The 19,087-nt window shown below is 36.6% G+C and overlaps 3 protein-coding genes across 3 annotated transcripts; 1 reads left to right on the forward strand and 2 right to left on the reverse strand.

Annotated features, from left to right (window-relative positions):
* Nucleotides 1-482: 482 nt before the first annotated feature.
* Nucleotides 483-3,611, reverse strand: LOC140246042 (uncharacterized). The gene is made up of 4 exons (XM_072325524.1): nucleotides 3,536-3,611; nucleotides 2,982-3,158; nucleotides 2,085-2,222; nucleotides 483-643 (listed from the first exon to the last, which is right to left on the reverse strand). Exons 1-4 carry the CDS (start codon nucleotides 3,609-3,611, stop codon nucleotides 483-485), a joined length of 552 nt encoding a protein of 183 aa, XP_072181625.1.
* Nucleotides 3,612-6,061: 2,450 nt separating this feature from the next.
* Nucleotides 6,062-9,446, reverse strand: LOC140246149 (uncharacterized). Its single transcript, XM_072325621.1, has 4 exons — nucleotides 9,359-9,446; nucleotides 8,823-8,999; nucleotides 7,657-7,794; nucleotides 6,062-6,222 (listed from the first exon to the last, which is right to left on the reverse strand). Exons 1-4 carry the CDS (start codon nucleotides 9,432-9,434, stop codon nucleotides 6,062-6,064), a joined length of 552 nt encoding a protein of 183 aa, XP_072181722.1. The 5' UTR covers nucleotides 9,435-9,446.
* Nucleotides 9,447-13,991: 4,545 nt separating this feature from the next.
* LOC140234949 (uncharacterized) lies at nucleotides 13,992-18,430 on the forward strand. The gene is made up of 4 exons (XM_072314988.1): nucleotides 13,992-14,375; nucleotides 15,281-15,457; nucleotides 15,967-16,104; nucleotides 16,535-18,430. The coding sequence occupies exons 1-4, from the start codon at nucleotides 14,282-14,284 to the stop codon at nucleotides 16,708-16,710; spliced, it is 585 nt and encodes a 194-aa protein (XP_072171089.1). The 5' UTR covers nucleotides 13,992-14,281; the 3' UTR covers nucleotides 16,711-18,430.
* The last annotated feature ends 657 nt before the right edge of the window (nucleotides 18,431-19,087 follow it).

A 19,087-nucleotide genomic window follows, 5' to 3' on the forward strand; every position in this document is an offset into this window, starting at 1 on the left:
ATTTTTACTTTCCATTTTGATGCCACGTCAAAATATCACATGTAAAAAAAAACCCGAACTTATTTCTTGAAAATTAGTGCAAGCATTGCAATAGGTATACAGCAAGGAAAATATGGATCTCATTGTATTACACAAGGAGAATAAGCACAGGAAAGGGGGGGGGGGGGAACGGCAGATAGTGAGATTGTTCTCTTTTTTCGTTAAAGGAACAACTCCTGTAGAAATTTTCTTGCAAAGTTTTACACGCTCTCATCAATAAGAGGTAAAGTTAATATTCGTTTATTCTGTCTTGATACAGCCATTTTGATATCAACCAGCCGTTAAAATGGTACACACGCACATTATCCTGATTATCCTATAGCTCGTGAGTGGATGATACACACGTTGACCATTACAGGCCCGATGACTCTGTTTTTAGTCTCTTTCCTGTTTACATCTATCTCTTTTCAAATACATCAGGACTGTCAAAGGCTCCCCGACATTCAACGCCTCCTCTTGAACTCACGGATCATCCGTGACAGTTCATCGAGTCCTTCGTAGAGACCATCACCTGTCCTTGCGCATGCGCCTTGGATGTGCCATGGATTTGCGACCAGTTTATGCAATTGCAGTTCGTCGGTGAGTTTGGTTAAGTGAGAAGAGCCTAGTGGTCAAGACGATAGAGCAAAATGCAAATGTTATGCTGACGTGAATGTAATGTATTCATAGCAATGAAAACAAACTTCAGTTTAAAAAGTAGCCATCATACATTTTTGATAGGAACTGCCCGAGCTGTATAATGAAAAATATCAAATACTATGTCTATTAACTTTACTCCAACTTGGGTGATGAAAAATGAAAGCGATGAGTGGCGATCCTCTTTTCTAAGACGTCTTCCAGTCTAATAAAGATGGACAGATTTAAAATACTTTAATACGGTGATGGATTCAAACTACAGCGAGATTTTTAGTAAGAAAAGGAAATGAAATACAAATATAAAAGTGGAGAAAGTGAATGCAGCACTTTTGGCAGAACACATCAGCGAAGTTTGAGGAAAGTCGGACTATCCGTTGAAAAACTATGAATGTTTAAAGTTTCGGTGCAAATATCACTGAATAAGAAGACTGCTATACAATTCGTGACGTCACGTATCTATAGAAAACGAAGTAACGAAAATATAAAGAGAATTCCACGAGATTTCATTCTTTTTTCTTCCTATATATGCACTGGACTTGTCCTGTCACTGCCTGGTAATTTGTATATATTTTATCTCCTATTGCGATCAGGGATGACATCTCATAGCGCTTTATATCCAGGGGAAAAGGCGCTCTAAAAATATCAACTATAATATCATTATTATTGTTATCATTATTATTATTTTTTTATGGCAAGTAAGCCTACACATTCCCTCGATATGTTACTGACATAATTATGTTAAGGGTAATATTATTCCTCCTACTCTCTGAAAGAGGCAAGTCGAGTGTTCTTCCCTTATGATATATTTCATTTTTGTAAAACAAAAATGATAATCAATTAAATTTGCTTCATATTTTCTTCATATTGTTTTCCATACATGATGTTACAAAATGTGCCATCATCCAGTGATGGCAGCACAAAAATGTAGAACTTTTTAACGAATAGGCCTAGTCCGGTTTTCCTCAAACTTTCACTGATGTGTTCTACTAATAATGCTGCAGTCCCTCAATTCACATCCGATACATGTTTGGGTTTCGATTCTCCTTTAACCCTGAAAATGCTCATTAAGTTGCAAAGAAGAACGTAAATAATGAAATACTATTCGATATTGTGGTCATGATGATGTAGCCAGCGAGCCTCTCTGAAATATATTATTTCATACTGTCTGGAAATGGGATATCAGGATGTAAACCCCATTTTACTTGATTTGCACTAATTTACTTTAAAAAAAACCCCTCTCTTACATTGAAACACTTTATTCTTATTTTATTATTTATTAAGTTATTTTCGGCCTGATGGACGATGAATGCAAGAGGATGTTTAGTACAAGATTTGGCTTCTGGTTGTGATTACTAACCTCTTCAGTCACTAAATCAATCTATCAATCGAAAAAAAAAAATAATTTTTACCTTCTAGATCTTGTTTGTTCGCTAACACAAGGATGGGGGTCCCGTGTGGCAGCTCAGGGGTCTGCAAAATTGAGAACAGTAATTCTCTGGCTTCGGCAAAACGTTCCTTGTCCGTGCTATCCACCACGTATATGATACCTATGAAGATAGTCATTGTTTGTAGTTAGTGCATGATGTGCATACAGAGACATACAGCTGTCTTGTATGTATTACACAATAGGACAGATTTTAATTAATAAGTAATATAAAAAAAATACACTAAAGAAATAAGGATCACTGAGAGTGGAGAGCCATGTGCAACAGCACATTTTAAATTGATAGTGATCATACCCGTATTGCAGATTCTGATTATCATTGTCACTCGCGTGTAATGTACATACTTTAACAGCAGGTACATACATAGACATATCAGTTTGCAATTTTTGTGTAGTTCATGTGTACATGGGTACAAATGGCCTATTTGTTTTTTCCAGCTGGTTGGGCGCTTCATTCGTTTTCAAAGCGACATGATACATTATTGCTCGGCGTTTAACAACGCACTTTGCACAATTTCGATCATTATTTTGTTTGAACAAGAATTCATGTTAAAAAATAATGAACTTGCGCAGAGCAGGTGACAAGTATAATGGTTTGTCAATATCACTTGAGGGAGCATACATTTCATTGTATTACACTCAATGTATTATAAGAATTTTTTTTCTATTGATATTGTCAGGCTTATACTGTCAGGTAGATGTGCTGGCAATCACAAGGATTACAATCAGATAATCACGAATAATCATTACACCACAGATGCTTCCTATAAGTGAAGTTACAAACCATAATCTATGGCTGAAAGATGAAAGATTCTGCAAGTGTCTTATTATCATGGAACAGGAATAGAAAGGTATTGTGTACCAGCCGTGTTGTAGCAGTAATGACGCCACAGCCGTCGCAACTTGTCCCCAGATCCGACAACCAAGATGTTGAACGATTGACCACGATTAATTTCGACCATTTCCACAGCTAATCCGATCGTGGGGATGGTTTGCAAGGTGTCGCTCAGCTTTAACCTGTAAAAACAAGTAGTTTTTCCTGGAGAATAGAAATACAAAATTCTTCATTGTCAGTGCATGTACGAGTAGTCAAATGATCTGCCATTATTGTGAAACAAGTTTACATTCATAATATATGGGGGTATTCAAATCTATTTTTAGTAGGCCTTATAGTTTTATTCGTCCCCATCAGGGAGGTGAGACGAAAACTTGCCTCCCTGTCCCTGTCATAGGCCTATACCCGACAGTTGGTTCCCGCTGTTTGTGCCTCCCCATTATTTTTTCTATTTCCCGGCTCAAATGGTTACTGGATCTGAAACGAACTTTTCTAGTAAAAATCCTGAAATGAGATGATAATGGCCTGACCATCACACATAATTATGTGACCGACTGGCTTTTGACGTACTGAAAAAATACCTGCTCCGTCAAGTCCCATCATAAGAATTCTGGGCGGCCTGCGCTGAAACCATTTCCGACAGAGACACTGACCCATGTTATCCACCGATGTAAATCCGTTCGGGAAAGGTATTCTTTATCTATAAGGTATAAATCTCCGAGGGAAAAGCTTTTTAAGCACTCTACAAACAGAACGACAATCCACTCTTGAAATCACAAGAGAACGGTATCCGACAAAATGAAAATCTGTTATAGGACTATTGCAGTATTTCTCGTTTTTGTAGTGCAATTCGTGCCGAACGAAGTCGAAGAGTTCCGTTTGTCGCGATACCTTCCAATTCTTAACGAGAGCAGTGCATGTCACTACAGTCGATGTCTTGTTTGTATAAGTGCAATAGTCTGTGTGTTAAGTTCTGATGACTCGTATTGTGCCTCGCGTATGCCATCAGCATCATAATTATCATACTGTAACAAGTAACCACAAGAATGAAGGGTATCGTCATAGCACTGCCAAACCGGACAAAGCCTAGCCCGGATGTACAGCAACCTCTGATCGCTAACACCCTTGCGAAACACGTCCCGTAGTAGTCCTATAAATCCCTCAAGAAATACATGTGGGCCCTATCTATTTTCTGTAAAAGTTTTTGTTTTATATCTATCCAAGATTCTCTCATGAACTTTAAATAATACAATACGCTAAGTGGTAATTGATTATTACATAGACTGCAAGACTACTTATTTCATTTGATTCACCCTCTGCACAGATCTAACACCAAGCTTCTCAGAGCTCTCGAGACGAAACTTTGAAAATTTCATGATGTAAAACAAAATGCGTGACCGAAATTACAAAAGAAAAAAGTCCCCAAAAAAATGCTAAAAAAATTTAATCCAGAAAAAAAAGTCGATATTTCAATTCAATTCAATTCAATTTGTTTTAAATATCAAGATTCTTTCAAATACATTAATCACAAAAAGTCCATGTAGCATAACACAGAAACATACATTTTAAAGCGGAAAAGAACAATAGGCAAGTGCATAACTTATATCAGATTATTTGGACGAAATCGCTGTGTGAGTGTTTGTATGTTTGTTTTTATACTCTCTTTCTTGCTTGCATCAGCTCAACTCAAAGTGACACACTTTCCAGTGAGGCTGCGATGTGTATATGGTTTGATTCTTCTTATTTGAAATCAATGTAACAATCTGATTAAAATGATTTAAAGTTCAGTTATAACGGAGTCCTGAGGACATAAAATTATCTATTGTGTAATATATGCTGATTTTAGCAGAAAATTGACTTAATTGCCAAAGATTATGGTTATATCCTAGATGTTGAAATCATGATCATGATAGCTTTTGATAATAAATGTATAATTCATTTCATTTCATTTTATTTCATTTCCGACGGAAGTATACAATATGACATTTGCATATATAAACAAAGTAAAGTAATATGTAAGTGTGTATGAATAAAGATGTAACATGTTTATGGTTGCTGCATGTTTCTATACGAGTGAACGCAATGTATGCATCACATACAATTGCATATATTACATGTATTAAGTGTCGGTATGCATATATAACTGTGTATTTTTTATGTTTCTCTGTTTCATGTTAATGACTTGTTGGCGTATTCATTGTTATAAATAAAAACTTGCTTCGAATGTCTTAGAGTCCGATACCCCTGTACAATATACAACAAAAAATGGACTGAGCAAATTGGTGTCATCACTCTAAGTTTTTGCTTTATTTTTTTGTTTGTTTAAGGGCAAAAACTGTATTATTAGAAACAGTTAGTTACTCATAGGGGTAAGGGAGGGACGGGGGGGGGGGGTATATATAAGTAGACTCCCGTTATAACGAAGTCCTCGGGACCGGCGGTTTCTTTCGTTGCATCTAAATTTCGTAATAACCGAACGAATAAACAATACGGGGTAAAAAAAAAAAACACAAACAAAACATAGATCCGATAGTTTTGAGAGCTGGATATTTATTTCGTTGTAACCGGAATTTCGTTCTAATCGTGTTCGTCATAACGGTAGTGCACTGTGGTGAGATTGTTCCATATTTTTTTCTTAGCTAAAGCAACAACTCCTGTAGAAATTTTCGTGCAAAGTTTTACACACTCTCATTGATGATTTAAAGAGGTAAAGTTTGCATTCGTTTATTCTGTCTCGATACAGCCATTATGTTAACAACACCAGCCGTTAAATTGGGACACACACACATATTATAGCTCGTGAGTGGATGATGCACACGTCGACCATCATACAGGCCCGGGCCCTGTTTTATGAAGAGTTATAATTGATTATACAGTTGATTTCGATTGTAAGTCTATGGCAGCCTGTGTGGTAAGGAAATTTATAATCGATTATATCTTTTGATAAAACAGGGCTCAGATGTCTCTGTTTGTAGTCTCTTGCCTGTTTATATCTACATGTATCTCCTTTCAAATACCGCCGATTCTCTCGAAGTTAAGTTCATCCAGAATAGAGTCTTCTTGTTGCTACCTTAATCCCTATGATCCGGGCAGTGACTCCCCGACATTCAACGCCTCCTCTTGAACTCACGGATCATCCGTGACAGTTCATCGAGTCCTTCGTAGAGACCATCACCTGTCCTTGCGCATGCGCCTTGGATGTGCCATGGATTTGCGACCAGTTTATGCAATTGCAGTTCGTCGGTGAGTTTGGTTAAGTGAGAAGAGCCTAGTGGTCAAGACGATAGAGCAAAATGCAAATGTTATGCTGACGTGAATGTAATGTATTCATAGCAATGAAAACAAACTTCAATTTAAAAAGTAGCCATCATACATTTTTGATAGGAACTGCCCTAGCTGTATAATGAAAAATATCAAATACCATGTCAATTAACTTTACTCCAACTTGGGTGATGAAAAATGAAAGCGATGAGTGGCGATCCTCTTTTCTAAGACGTCTTCCAGTCTAATAAAGATGGACAGCTTTAAAATACTTTAATACGGTGATGGATTCAAACTACAGCGAGATTTTTAGTAAGAAAAGGAAATGAAATACAAATATAAAAGCGGAGAAAGTGAATGCAGCTATTTTGGCAGAACACATCAGCGAAGTTTGAGGAAAGTCGGACAATCCGTTGAAAGACTATGAATGTTTAAAGTTTCGGTGCAAATATCACTGAATAAGAGGACTGCTATACAATTCGTGACGTCACGTATCTATAGAAAACGAAGTAACGAAAATATAAAGAGAATTCCACGAGATTTCATTCTTTTTTCTTCCTATGCACTGGACTTGTACTGTCACAGCCTGGTAATTTGTGTATATTTTATCTCCTATTGCGGTCAGGGATGACATCTCATAGCGCTTTATATCCAGGGGAAAAGGCGCTCTAAAAATATCAACTAATATCATTATTATTGTTATCATTGTTTTTTTTTTATGGCAAGTAAGCCTACACATTCCCTCTATATGTTACTGACATAATTATGTTAAGGGTAATATTATTCCTCCTACTCTCTGAAAGAGGCAAGTCGAGTGCTCTTCCCTTATGATATATTTCATTTTTGTAAACAAAAATGATAATCAATTGAATTTGCTTCATATTTTCTTCATATTGTTTTCCATACATGATGTTACAAAATGTGCCATCATCCAGTGATGGCAGCACAAAAATGTAGAACTTTTTAACCAATAGGCCTAGTCCGGTTTTCCTCAAACTTTCACTGATGTATTCTACTAATAATGCTGCAGTCCCTCAATTCACATCCGATACATATTTGGGTTTCGATTCTCCTTTAACCCTGAAAATGCTCATTAAGTTGCAAAGAAGAACGTAAATAATGAAATACTATTCGATATTGTGGTCATGATGATGTAGCCAGCGAGCCTCTCTGAAATATATTTCATACTGTCTGGAAATGGGATATCAGGATGCAAACCCCATTTTACTTGATTTGCACTAATTTACTTAAAAAAAAAAAAAAAACAACCTCTCTTACATTGAAACACTTTATTCTTCACTTATGCCATATTCTAAAGTTATTTTCTGCCTAATGGACGATGGATGCAAAGAGGATCTAGTACAAGATTTGGCTTCTGGTTGTGATTACAAACCTCTCCAGTCACTAAATCAATCAATCAATCGAAAAAAAAAAAATTTACCTTCTAGATCTTGTTTGTTCGCTAACACAAGGATGGGGGTCCCGTGTGGCAGCTCGGGGGCCTGCAAAATTGAGAACAGTAATTCTCTGGCTTCGGCAAAACGTTCCTTGTCCGCGCTATCCACCACGTATATGATACCTATGAAGATATTCATTGTTTATAGTTAGTGCATGATGTGCATACAAAGACATACAGCTGTCTTGTATGTATTACACAATAGGACAGATTTTGATTAATAAGTAATATAAAAAAATACACAAAAGAAATAAGAATCACTGAGAGTGGAGAGCCATGTGCAACAGCACATTTTAAATTGATAGTGATCATACCCGTATTGCAGATTCTGATTATCATTGTCACTCATGTGTAATGTATACACATAGAAACAGCAGGTACATATAGACATATCAGTTTGCAATTCTTGTAGTTCATGTGTACATGGGTACAAATGGCCTAATTTTTTTTTTCTCAGCTGGTTGGACGCTTCATTCTTTTTCAAAGCGACACGATACATTGCCCGGCGTTTTAACGCACTCTGCACAAGTAGACGTTGTTTGAACAAATAATTCATGTTAAAATATAATGAATTTGCGCATAGCAGGTGACAAGAATGGTTTGTCAATATCACTTGAGAGAGAATACATTTCATTGTATTACACTCGATGTATTTAAGAAACTTTTTTCTATTAATATTGTCAGATACCGGGCTTATACTGTGAGGTAGATGTGTTAGCAAGCTGCTGGCAAGCACAAGGATTACAATCACGAATAATCATTACACCACAGATGCTTCCTAACAAACCAACATGGCTGTTGGTACAAAAAACCTTTTTCTACTCATTCGCAAAGTGGAATGACGAACTGGTCTAAAATGCTCAGCAGTATAATGGATGTGTATGTAAACGACAGAGAGAGAGGGGGGGGGGAGGGAGAGAGCGGAAGAGAGAGGGAGAGGGGGTTGAAGGGGAATAAGAGAGAAAAAGAAAACGGTGCTACATTGATGGGACCTTCAATTTTATATTCGATATACCATTTTCGGATATGCCAAAATGCTCGTTTGTCATTATCCTTGCTGTTTCTCGTCTTTTAACTAATTATTTGAAATGAAGGAAAGATTCTTTAAGCGTCTTATTATCATGGAACAGGAATAGAAAGGTATTTTGTACCAGCCGTGTTGTAGTAGTAATGATGCCACAGCTGTCGCAACTTGTCTCCAAATCCGACATCCCAGATGTCGAACGATTGACCACGATTAGTTGCGATTGTCTCCACATTAAATCCGATTGTAGGGATGGTCTGCACGGTTTTGTTCAGCTTTAACCTGTATAAACAAGCAGTTTTTCCTGGAGAATAGAAATACAAAATTCTTCATTGTTAGTGCATGTACGAGTAGTCAAACGATCTGCCATTATTGTGAAACAAGTTTACATTCATAATATATGGGGGCATTAGAAATCCATTTATAGTAGGCCTAATGGTTTTATTCGTCCCCATCAGGGAGGTGAGACGAAAACTCACCTCCCTGTCCCTGTCATAGGCCTAAACCCGACAGTTGGTTCCCGGCTCAAATTGTTACTGGCTCTGATACCTATATCTAGTAAAAAAAACAAAAACAAAACCTGAAACATAACTGAGATGATGATGGCCTGACCATCACACATAATTATGTGACCGACTGGCTTTTGACCTGCTGAAAAATTACCTGTTCCGTCAAGTCCCAGCATAAGAAGTCTGGGCGGCCTGCGCTGAAACCATTTCCGACAGAGACACTGACCCATGTTATCCACCGATGTAAATCCGTTCGGGAAAGGTATTAAAGCTTTTTAAGCACTCTCCAAACAGAACGACAATCCACTCTTGAAATCACAAGAGAACGGTATCCGACGAAATGAAAATCTGTTATAGGACTATTGTAGTATTTCTCGCTTTTGTAGTGCAACTCGTAGTGAACGAATGCGCTATATACCTTCCAACTTTTAATGATAGTGCCTGTACAGTCGATGACTTGATTGTTTACGTGTCATTATAGTCAGCGTGTAAGGTCTGATGACTCGTATCGTGCCTCGTGTATGCCATCACTATCATTGCTGTGACAAGTTATCACAAGGATGACGGCTACTGTAGTACTGCCCAACCCGACAAATCCGAGCCCGGATGTATAGCGCAACCTCAGATCGCTCACGCTCTTGCGAAACATGTTCCGTAGTACTAGTATACATTCCTAACGAAATACATGAAGGCCGTATCTATTTTCGGCAAAAGTTTTTGTTTCTATATCTATCCAAGATTCTCACATGAACTTTAAATATATAATACGCTAAATAATAATAATGCCTCAATTACTTTTGTGTTATGTATTTGTCTCATTTACTTTTGTGTTATGTATTTGTAATTGCAGTAAGTATTTTTAAAGAAACTCTTGAGTGGTCCACAATCTATATACAAGCATTGCTTTTTAGTGGACCTCTCAGTTGTCTTTTCCCCTCTCGATATAACTTAGTATTTTCCGGTATGTATGCATATCTTTATAAGTTTGTTGACTATCGTTTATTTTTCGTAATGTATATCGTATTATGCTTATGATACATAGAATTCCTTATTCACTTTGCGTTATATTTTGTTGGAAGAAAATGAGAATGAAATAAATGAAATGAAATGAAATAAAATGAAATCGAATTATCAAAAAGGATGCGATACTAATTTCATTTGATTCACCCTCTGCACAGATAATTATAACACTAAGCCTGTCAACTCTCGATGTGAAGCTTTGAAAATTTGATGATGTAAAACAAAATACATGCATGACCGAAATTACAAAAAAAAAATATATTAAAAAAAGGAAAAAAATGCTGAAATAATTTAATCCAGAAAAAAAAAAATCGATATTTCAATTTTATTAAATTCAAAGTTTATGAATATCAGGATTCTTTCAAATACAATAATCACAAAAAGTCAATGTATCATAACACAACAACATAAATATTTAAAAGCGGAAAAGAAAAATAGGCAAGTGCATAACATAATAAACTATTGGAACGAAATCATTGAAATTATTGAAAGAGAGAGGCTCACGTGAAAGACAAGCTTGCAAAGATGCTGGCCACACAATCCATTGGAATTACAAGAGAGAATAGAGAACTTGCCTGTACTTGAAAGCCCATTTTGATGAGGTGAATACAATAAAAATAGCAACAGCAACAACAACATATGGGTCAAAACAATATTGAATAGTTGTGCGTTGATTGCATTTGCATCTGTTTCTACAGGGTCTTGTTTGTTTGTTTGTTTGTTTGTTTGTTGTTTGTTTGTTTGTTTGTTTGTTGGGTTGGCTGGTTGTTTGTTTCTGTAATACTCTCTTTCTTGCTTGCATTAGCTCAACTGAAAGCGCCACACTTTCCAGTGACGCTGCGATATTATGATAAAGGTCAATCCAAGAGCCACGTCACTCGTCTTTCAGGGCTCACCAGAGTTATTGTTATCTCTCGTTTACTCTTTTTTTTTTTCCAACATGGAAATCCTCCTTACCTATCATCACGCGTGTAGGCTAAAAACGGGACTTCCCTTTCTGGAATTTTAACGTCCAATTATACTCTCTTTTGTTCATAGGGGAATATTGATGTACAGATTTGTTATACAAGGGGGTACATACAGTTTGGTATTTGATAGAATTTTCCTCCCCCTCCGCCCCTCCCCCAAGAAAAATGAATCAACGATTCTCAAGACAGCAATGATCCCATGCAATATGGAGCACTTGAAAATTCTCCTCCTTCTCCACCTGATCGACCTAGTCTTTTTTTATTTATATGTTTTATTGATCTCAATCATTGGCATACAAGCTTAAATCATTTCTAATTGTGGGACATAATTAACCACCTAGTTTTTTTTTTCTTTGTTATGGTGGAGAAGCACAGATTCATACCACAGATTCATTGCACATTTATAATGGTTAGCATAATAATTTTGAGTTCGGAGAGCAGAGAAGAAAGATGTAATGATATCATTATATATATATATCTATATATATATATATATATATATATATATATATATATATATATACATATATATATATATATATATATATATATATATATATATATATATATATATATATACATATATATATATATATATATATATATATATATATATATATATAGGTCTATATATATATATACTATATAATCTTTTATCACACACGCACACATGCAATACATATCTGTATGTATTTGTATATATATTATAGTTTGATTGCAAAACGAGTTAACTTGATTCTAATCAAGTTGAGATATTATTTACGCCTATATTCAGTTGTATATGAAATCTGCTAGAAACATAGAAAATAATAAGAAAGTATGGGATATTTTCAATCATAATTTTAAGAATATTTCCTATTTGTTTTACAGGTGATGCATCACTGGACATGTTTTATTTTGCTTTATATCTGATAATGGACTTATTCTTGAATAATGTCAAAAATGGCGCTTAGCCCATTTTGTGATCAATCTCTTCATTAGTCATATAAACTGTTCTTACAGACCAATCAAAATAAAAGGAGCTCTGAGGAGACATAACATACAATATTACTGCATGTCTTGTAAAACTGGAAAATTCCTAAAATTTGGCTATTCATAATTTCATAAAATATTTTACATCAAATTCTTCTCCTTTTTTTGTGTGTGTTGAAACATCTACCGATTTGGTTTCCTGATTTAGCACTGCTGTTAGAGTACTCTGACACCCTCCTCTGTGATTCACGTTTCACGCCACTCCCCCCCCCCCCCCCTTCCCTAAAAAAAAAAAAGGGGGGGGGAGGTGTTGGGAGATGCGAAAATCTCGATTATACCATCATAAATGACACGATCAGGCTTGCGATGAAATGGATAATTGACTCATTACATCTGGGATGTGAACGCACGCAGTCGAACGCAATCAGCATAACAATGGCACACTAACAATACCGCGAGCAGAGCTATTCGTCAAACCCCATGACGTGGAACACCTACGGTAACAGTACCTTGCTCGCACTGTCGCAATCTTTGCCTTCATCTGTAGTCTTGTATAAGACCCAGTGTTTATCCTTATGGTGGACGTGGGGCACGCGGAAACTTAACAGTTTGTCTTCAAATTTCTGAACAGCAAATCACCAATCTCCAGGTTGAAAAGTTAACGATAGCCCTAATTTCTTGTTGATAAAGCTCTCCTTCCATTCACAGATTATTCCCGATTGCACTTTAAGCGTATGAGCATTAAAGACTATGTTTATTTTTCGGCTGGGATTGTTATGGTTTGTACGCTTGACAGGACGACAGGGCAACAAGCAACAATAGTGACAGGGAGCGAACCAGAGTGTCAAACTCCTGTCAAACTCACCACTCGCCTTGCCATTAATTTATATATGTTTTAAGATAATTCATTTATACATTCTAGGGTTGGATATGCTCTCGGGCTAACTGAGCGTTGATAATTAATCGTATTTTTTTTTTATTATATGATATGATTATAGAGTTATTGGTAGTAATTATATCGTGTATTTTGATTTAATTTCTTTGTCTCGTAATAATTTATTAATCAAAACACCTGTATTAAGCGCTATGTTCGTGTTAGTTATTGTTATTATTACAACGTTTAAACATAATGTGCGGCAATTGATAAAGTTGAGCGAGAGAAAGCTTGATTTTGAGGGAGAAAACATGCAGCTAGAGCGGGAGAAATTTAAAGATTTTGCGAAATCGGACCTCAAAGTGGGAGATGTGTCCCGCCAAAAGCAAGATCAGTTGGAGTGTCTGACTCTGGCGTATATTACCCATTTCATGTAAACTTTGGGACGGAAACATTTTCCAATTTCTTCGTCAAATCACTTTCATGGCAATTGCCATTGCGCACGTCATGCTCTCAAAACCAAGTGGTATATCTGAGCTCTGAAGTATAGTAACACTGTGCAGCCATGTTTCATTTTGATTACAGGTGTATACCAATCTCACTGCTTCTTTCTTGATACCAGTTTACCTAATAATTCCTTGGTGATTGATAATAACTGATTGATAGGCCCTATCAATTACTTATCAGCCCCTACTGAGCGTGACAACGTTTTTGGCTGATGTTAAGATAGAACGTGAGAAAATACAATTTTTAATGCATCATTACCGCCACGTTTGATAAGATTTGTTTTGTGCTTTCTATATACACACATTGAAATTAGCATTTTCTTTGCTTCTTTAGCCACGTAGGCCTACTCAGTATAGTAAAATGGCATGATCTCTCATCCGGGTACTCTAACATACTCGAGCGGTATTGTATAAAGCAGACCTATAATACAGAATGAATATCGGAAGGTGTCCTGGGTGTCCGCTTACACGTGGCACAATTCGCATCATCAAATTTTAGCGCGGGCAGCAGCTCAATAAATAGAACGGTCCGCAGCGTTTATCATTCATTTCCCGAGGTTCGTTTGGTTCAGGAAAATACACTCCTAAAGATTACTATCGTAACGCCCTCTGTAAAAAGCGATTGCTAAGATAACTAAACCGGCGGAGCTTGATTTTTATAGGGATAACATCATTCAACGTTTTCTTTGCATTCTTGCATTACTTTTGGAGCAACACACCGGACAAAAAAAAAAAAAATGGGTCTCCTGATTTCGAAGATGACGACTCTATTTCGGGAATGGTCGGAAGGCAGTCCGTCTAGAGTCTTGATGCTTGGACTTGATGCAGCAGGTATGTCTGCGATGTCTTTTGTCTGTTTGTATCTGTTGGTTGTTTTAGAACTCGATCACCTTTTTTTATATTATTCTGAAGCTAGACAGATTAAAAGTTGGATGTTTCAATTTGTTATGCTTCTCTGTTCGTTTTCAACTATTGTCAACCTTGTTTGCTTAAAAAAGAAGAAAAAAAAAACTCAAAGGGGTGCACAGATTACGATTTTTGTCTTCCATACAAGATCCTTGGTTGGTTTTGAATTGTATCGATCTTTTTACATTACTATTATGACGAATATTCTTTTATAGCTAGAAATCTAGATCGACAAGTCGTATTATTCTGTTGCAATATTTTGGAGTAGACAATGGTTTTTTGTTTTTTGTTTTTTGATTGGCGCAGAGAAATATGACATTTCATGAATGCCATCCTATCTGTTCTGAAAGAATCTGTGTTCTTATTCTTGCCCCTAATTTTAAAGCATTTTCTAATGACCGATGATGTGTTGAATCTATCTAATAGGAATAGCTATCGAAATCATTGTGAAAATAGTGTAATGGTTTTGTTTTGTTTTGTCATTGATGAATAAAACATTCTTTGAAATTCAAAATCAGCAGTTTTGGCAACAGACAATAGCCTTCGAGAAATTCGAGTATGGGTATCATATGGGAATGTAAATCACTGTATCTTGCATTGCTGTGATTTATTCTGCGAGATGAAGTTGGGTGAACTTATACCCTTGTAGCATTTCACCCCTGCATGAAGTATTAGATACTTCACCAGCGTACATATTAATGTAAACTACAAAATAAGACACAAACTACATTTCCATCCTTTCTCCACTCCATCCTCCTACTTGAAGCAATTAACATTGACTGCAACTTACTGTTTGGATTTTATCGGGTTTCTTTTTATTTTTGATACAGGTAAAACAACATGCCTGTATAAGCTCAAGCTGAACGAGACCGTGACAACGATCCCCACCATTGGCTTCAACGTCGAGACCGTCACGCCCGTCCCTGGTCTCTCGTTCACCGTGTGGGACGTCGGCGGCCAGGAGAAAATCAGGGCTCTTTGGAGGCATTATTACTACGGGACTCACGGTATGTTAATCATTTCTCTGTGCTGATTTTATTTGATATGATTTGATTATATTGGTTATGAAGACGCCTAAAGAATATGTGTGTATTAATGCATGAATTCGTAATCAGACTTTTCGAATAGTTACAAAGTGTGGGGTGGGGTAATGTTTCGTCAGGTTTGATATTTCAGAAAGACACCATAAAGGTGGGAGAAATCGTCCTCTGTTCCAATTTGATCATATTGTATTATCTTAAATGTTAAAAGATCTTTGGTGAAGACATTTATAACGTGTTCTCACAAACAGCAAGTGATTTTTTTTTTATTTGTAGTAAAACACGAATCACCATCACAGCGTAGACATCATTATGTGATTATACTCTGCCTGCAACATTCCGTTTAGAAGTTGATATTGTAAGTAAATGAGTGTTCCCTCAGAATTCTTTAATTTTATGGACAAGATACAATTATGGATTTTGCACATTAGTTTTAAAGTAAGGAAATAATTAGTGATATACTCCTTTATTTGCAGGTGTCATCTTCGTGGTTGACAGTCAAGACCGCGCACGTTTCGCTGAGGCCAGAGAGGAGTTGTTTGGCATCGTGAACGCACAGGAGATGACACAGGGGGCTCCAGTCTTGGTGCTAGCGAACAAGCAGGATCTCCCAGGTGAGACAACATTCCTTTTCTTCAGTCTGGATTCACCAATCTTTAATAGTAATTTATTGCACACACTCAGTATAAGTGGTGTAAATGATAATGGGAATGTAGAGTCTGATGATGCGTTAGGGGAAAATATTACTGTGCAGTAAAATGGACGATGGCCAGATCTAAATAACAGCCAAATGAGGTAGAATTGATTCATTGCAGGTGGATGAAGGTAATGAATACTATTCCCATTCTAAATTCGTTAACATCAACCGATTTTGTGACGCATCATGTCTATGAGGGCTTTACCCACCTCCCTGCTTTACATCACGGCAGCCTTGCAGTGCTTACATACATTGGGTCAAAGTTCTCTTTTAGATATGATGATATAGAAAACAATTATATCCTTACGCATTCCACACTTTCTCATCATCCTTGATCAAATTATTAGGAGCTTCGGGTGTCACCAAACTCATTGATGAGCTGCACCTGCGCAACCTGACACGAAACCCGTGGCACATTCAGGGCGCATGCGCGACGACCGGGGATGGTCTCTACGAAGGACTCAATCAGCTGGCAAAGATGATCCGAGAATTTAAGAAGAGTGGTGGGAAGGTGTCACAATGAAACAACCACATCAATCGTTCAAGCAGTATAAAATGAGACCAGTTATAGACGTAGTTTCCGTTGAAATGAACTGTACCGGAAGTGAATTTCATCGATGCCGGCCCAAGCGACCTCACGCTGGAACGCGTCACCAGACCGTAATGTGGCGAGTCATTTCCGTCATAATATTAGGCAGGATTTGATTTGTTTTCAAGGACCCTCCTCATTATTCGTGTACTGAACAAGGAAAAAAAGTTAGCAAAACGTGTTTTGCGGAACAGAAAAAGGATTTACTGGAATACCTGCAGAAAGAACGAAACTTTTAAATGAACTCGTCGTCATTGTCAAAACTGGTCAAGAAAGGAAAAAAAAAATTAAGGAAAACCTAAGAAATTAAAGTGAAAAAATGAGGGAAAGGGTGAAAAAAAAAGACATGCACATGATGCAGTTGTATAAATAGATGGGATGAAAGAGAGTTTGTTGTTGTTGTCGTCGTTGTACATTTTCAAGACCTCTAATCACAAGAAATATCATGAATAATTAACATAAAAGGGACGGGGAGAGGATATAATATTTTGGTGTTGTTGAAACAGACAAAGTAGTATTGAACCTTGAGAGTACAGAAGAGTACAACCTGTTACAGCATTAACAGGTTAACGCGAAACCTCCGTTTTCAAAATAACACACGCACTAAATTTGATTTTCCTCCGAATAGTAAAAAAGTTTTTTTTTCATTTTTTATTTAAGAGAATGTCAGAGTGTGAAGACGACGTCAGCTCTTTTAATTCTTTATTAGGTTAGTGCAATCTGCGGTGTCTATATTGAGAGTATAATGTGATGAAATGTTTCAAGGAAAGGCTGCCCAAATCTGAAGATCAAAGCTCCGTAAGTTTGCTGAAGATAAGGTTTACTATCATGCAAGCAGTATGGAAATCAAACAAAGGTGAAAAACAACTTTGTCAATCATTCTCTACCTCTCTCGCTCCCTCTGTAGTATATCTGTATGTCTTCACTCTCCACTATCCTCGTATCGAAATTTTTCTATTTCCTTATTATCTCTCTGTTTCTTTCAGTCAATACTTCATATTGACACCTAGTTATGGTGTTCTCAGACTATTTTCATTGTTTTTGATATGGATACGAGAATACATGCACCGACAATAGTCTTTCATTGAGATAACATTCATCTATCTTTGACTGATTAGTATAGTTTTGAAAAAAAAAGAACATAATATCTCTTATGTTTCAGTCAGTGTGAACTACTTTTACAGATACAGTTTGATATTGTAAAAAGATAAATGCTGAGGAGGAAAAAACTGTGATAACAAGCGATCAGTCACGTTGTTTGTTTGTTTTTGTTTTTACTTTTCACATTTTTTTTATTGCTACACTACTTTATGAAGTTTGTTGAATGCTTCGATTTTGAGACCGTTATATGAATTATTGTAAGGATAGTTATGTAAAAATTTGTGTAATGTATGATAAATTTATCCGTGGTTGTATGACAACTGTTGTGTTTTAAAGAAAGAAGAGAGAGAAAAAAATGGGGGCCTGAGACAATAATTTGCCCCCAAACTGTTGACAACTGTTGACCAACTGTTGACCTTTGTGAACAGACAAATATGCAATGCGGCAGGGAAGCAGCCCTTGCTTTATCCTGAAGGTGTACATAATAGTTTGTATATTTCTATGCCATTGTTTCTGATACTGCATCATTTTGTTGTAAAATAAAATACATATTTCCAAGCGATTCAAACGATTGTTGCACGTTGCATGCTTTTATTGTTAGGCATACACCTTGTAATTCACTATTATGACCATGCTCAATAATAGTGTGTGTGCGTGTGTGTGTGTGTGTGTGTGTGTGCGTGTTTGTGTGTGTGTTTGTGTGTGGGCTTGTGAAAGTAAGAGAGTGAATGGGAGAGGGAGTGGATTTTTGATTTGTTGGTTTCTTTCTTTTTTCATTATTGGAACACCCTCTGATTAAAAGAAAAAAAAAAATGTTCCACGACTTTCGGCATATTATTTCGTTAAAAAAAGTCGAGCGCCATCTACTGGCGTGGTCATAAGAAAGTTGCTTGTTTTTGTGTAGTTCGATGCAGTCAGAATGAAGGCATGCAATCGCTTACTTAGTCTGATGTTGCACGTATTGCTTTACACCGACATCATTGTTACGTAAGAGGTAAATCAATAGATGAACATCAGTCACATTAGATGAATTATGTTGGCAGGCGAGTAGAAGATGAATTTGACAATAATTGATGTCTGTATTGTAGTACAATGTGTGAGTTTCATTTTCAGTCTATTTCACATTATAATATCAGGTTACATTGAAAGCATGTCAATAACACATTATTCTTGTATACTTTGTCAATGATAAACAAATACACACACATAC

The sequence above is a fragment of the Diadema setosum genome, chromosome 1 (assembly GCF_964275005.1).
Source record: "Diadema setosum chromosome 1, eeDiaSeto1, whole genome shotgun sequence".
NCBI classification, from domain to species: domain Eukaryota; kingdom Metazoa; phylum Echinodermata; class Echinoidea; order Diadematoida; family Diadematidae; genus Diadema; species Diadema setosum.

Bases quoted from the DNA above. Each gene is read 5' to 3' on its own strand.
- LOC140246042 (XM_072325524.1), bottom strand. From the start codon at position 3,611: ATGGGTCAGTGTCTCTGTCGGAAATGGTTTCAGCGCAGGCCGCCCAGA. The intron at 3,159-3,535 runs GTATTTTTTCAG...TCTATTCTCCAG, and splicing joins GATGGGACTTGACGGAGCAG to GAAAAACTACTTGTTTTTAC. The intron at 2,223-2,981 runs GTACACAATACC...CTATCTTCATAG, and splicing joins TTACTGCTACAACACGGCTG to GTATCATATACGTGGTGGAT.
- LOC140246149 (XM_072325621.1), bottom strand. From the start codon at position 9,434: ATGGGTCAGTGTCTCTGTCGGAAATGGTTTCAGCGCAGGCCGCCCAGA. The intron at 9,000-9,358 runs GTAATTTTTCAG...TCTATTCTCCAG, and splicing joins GCTGGGACTTGACGGAACAG to GAAAAACTGCTTGTTTATAC. The intron at 7,795-8,822 runs GTACAAAATACC...ATATCTTCATAG, and splicing joins TTACTACTACAACACGGCTG to GTATCATATACGTGGTGGAT.
- LOC140234949 (XM_072314988.1), top strand. From the start codon at position 14,282: ATGGGTCTCCTGATTTCGAAGATGACGACTCTATTTCGGGAATGGTCG. The intron at 15,458-15,966 runs GTATGTTAATCA...CTTTATTTGCAG, and splicing joins TTATTACTACGGGACTCACG to GTGTCATCTTCGTGGTTGAC. The intron at 16,105-16,534 runs GTGAGACAACAT...TCAAATTATTAG, and splicing joins GAACAAGCAGGATCTCCCAG to GAGCTTCGGGTGTCACCAAA.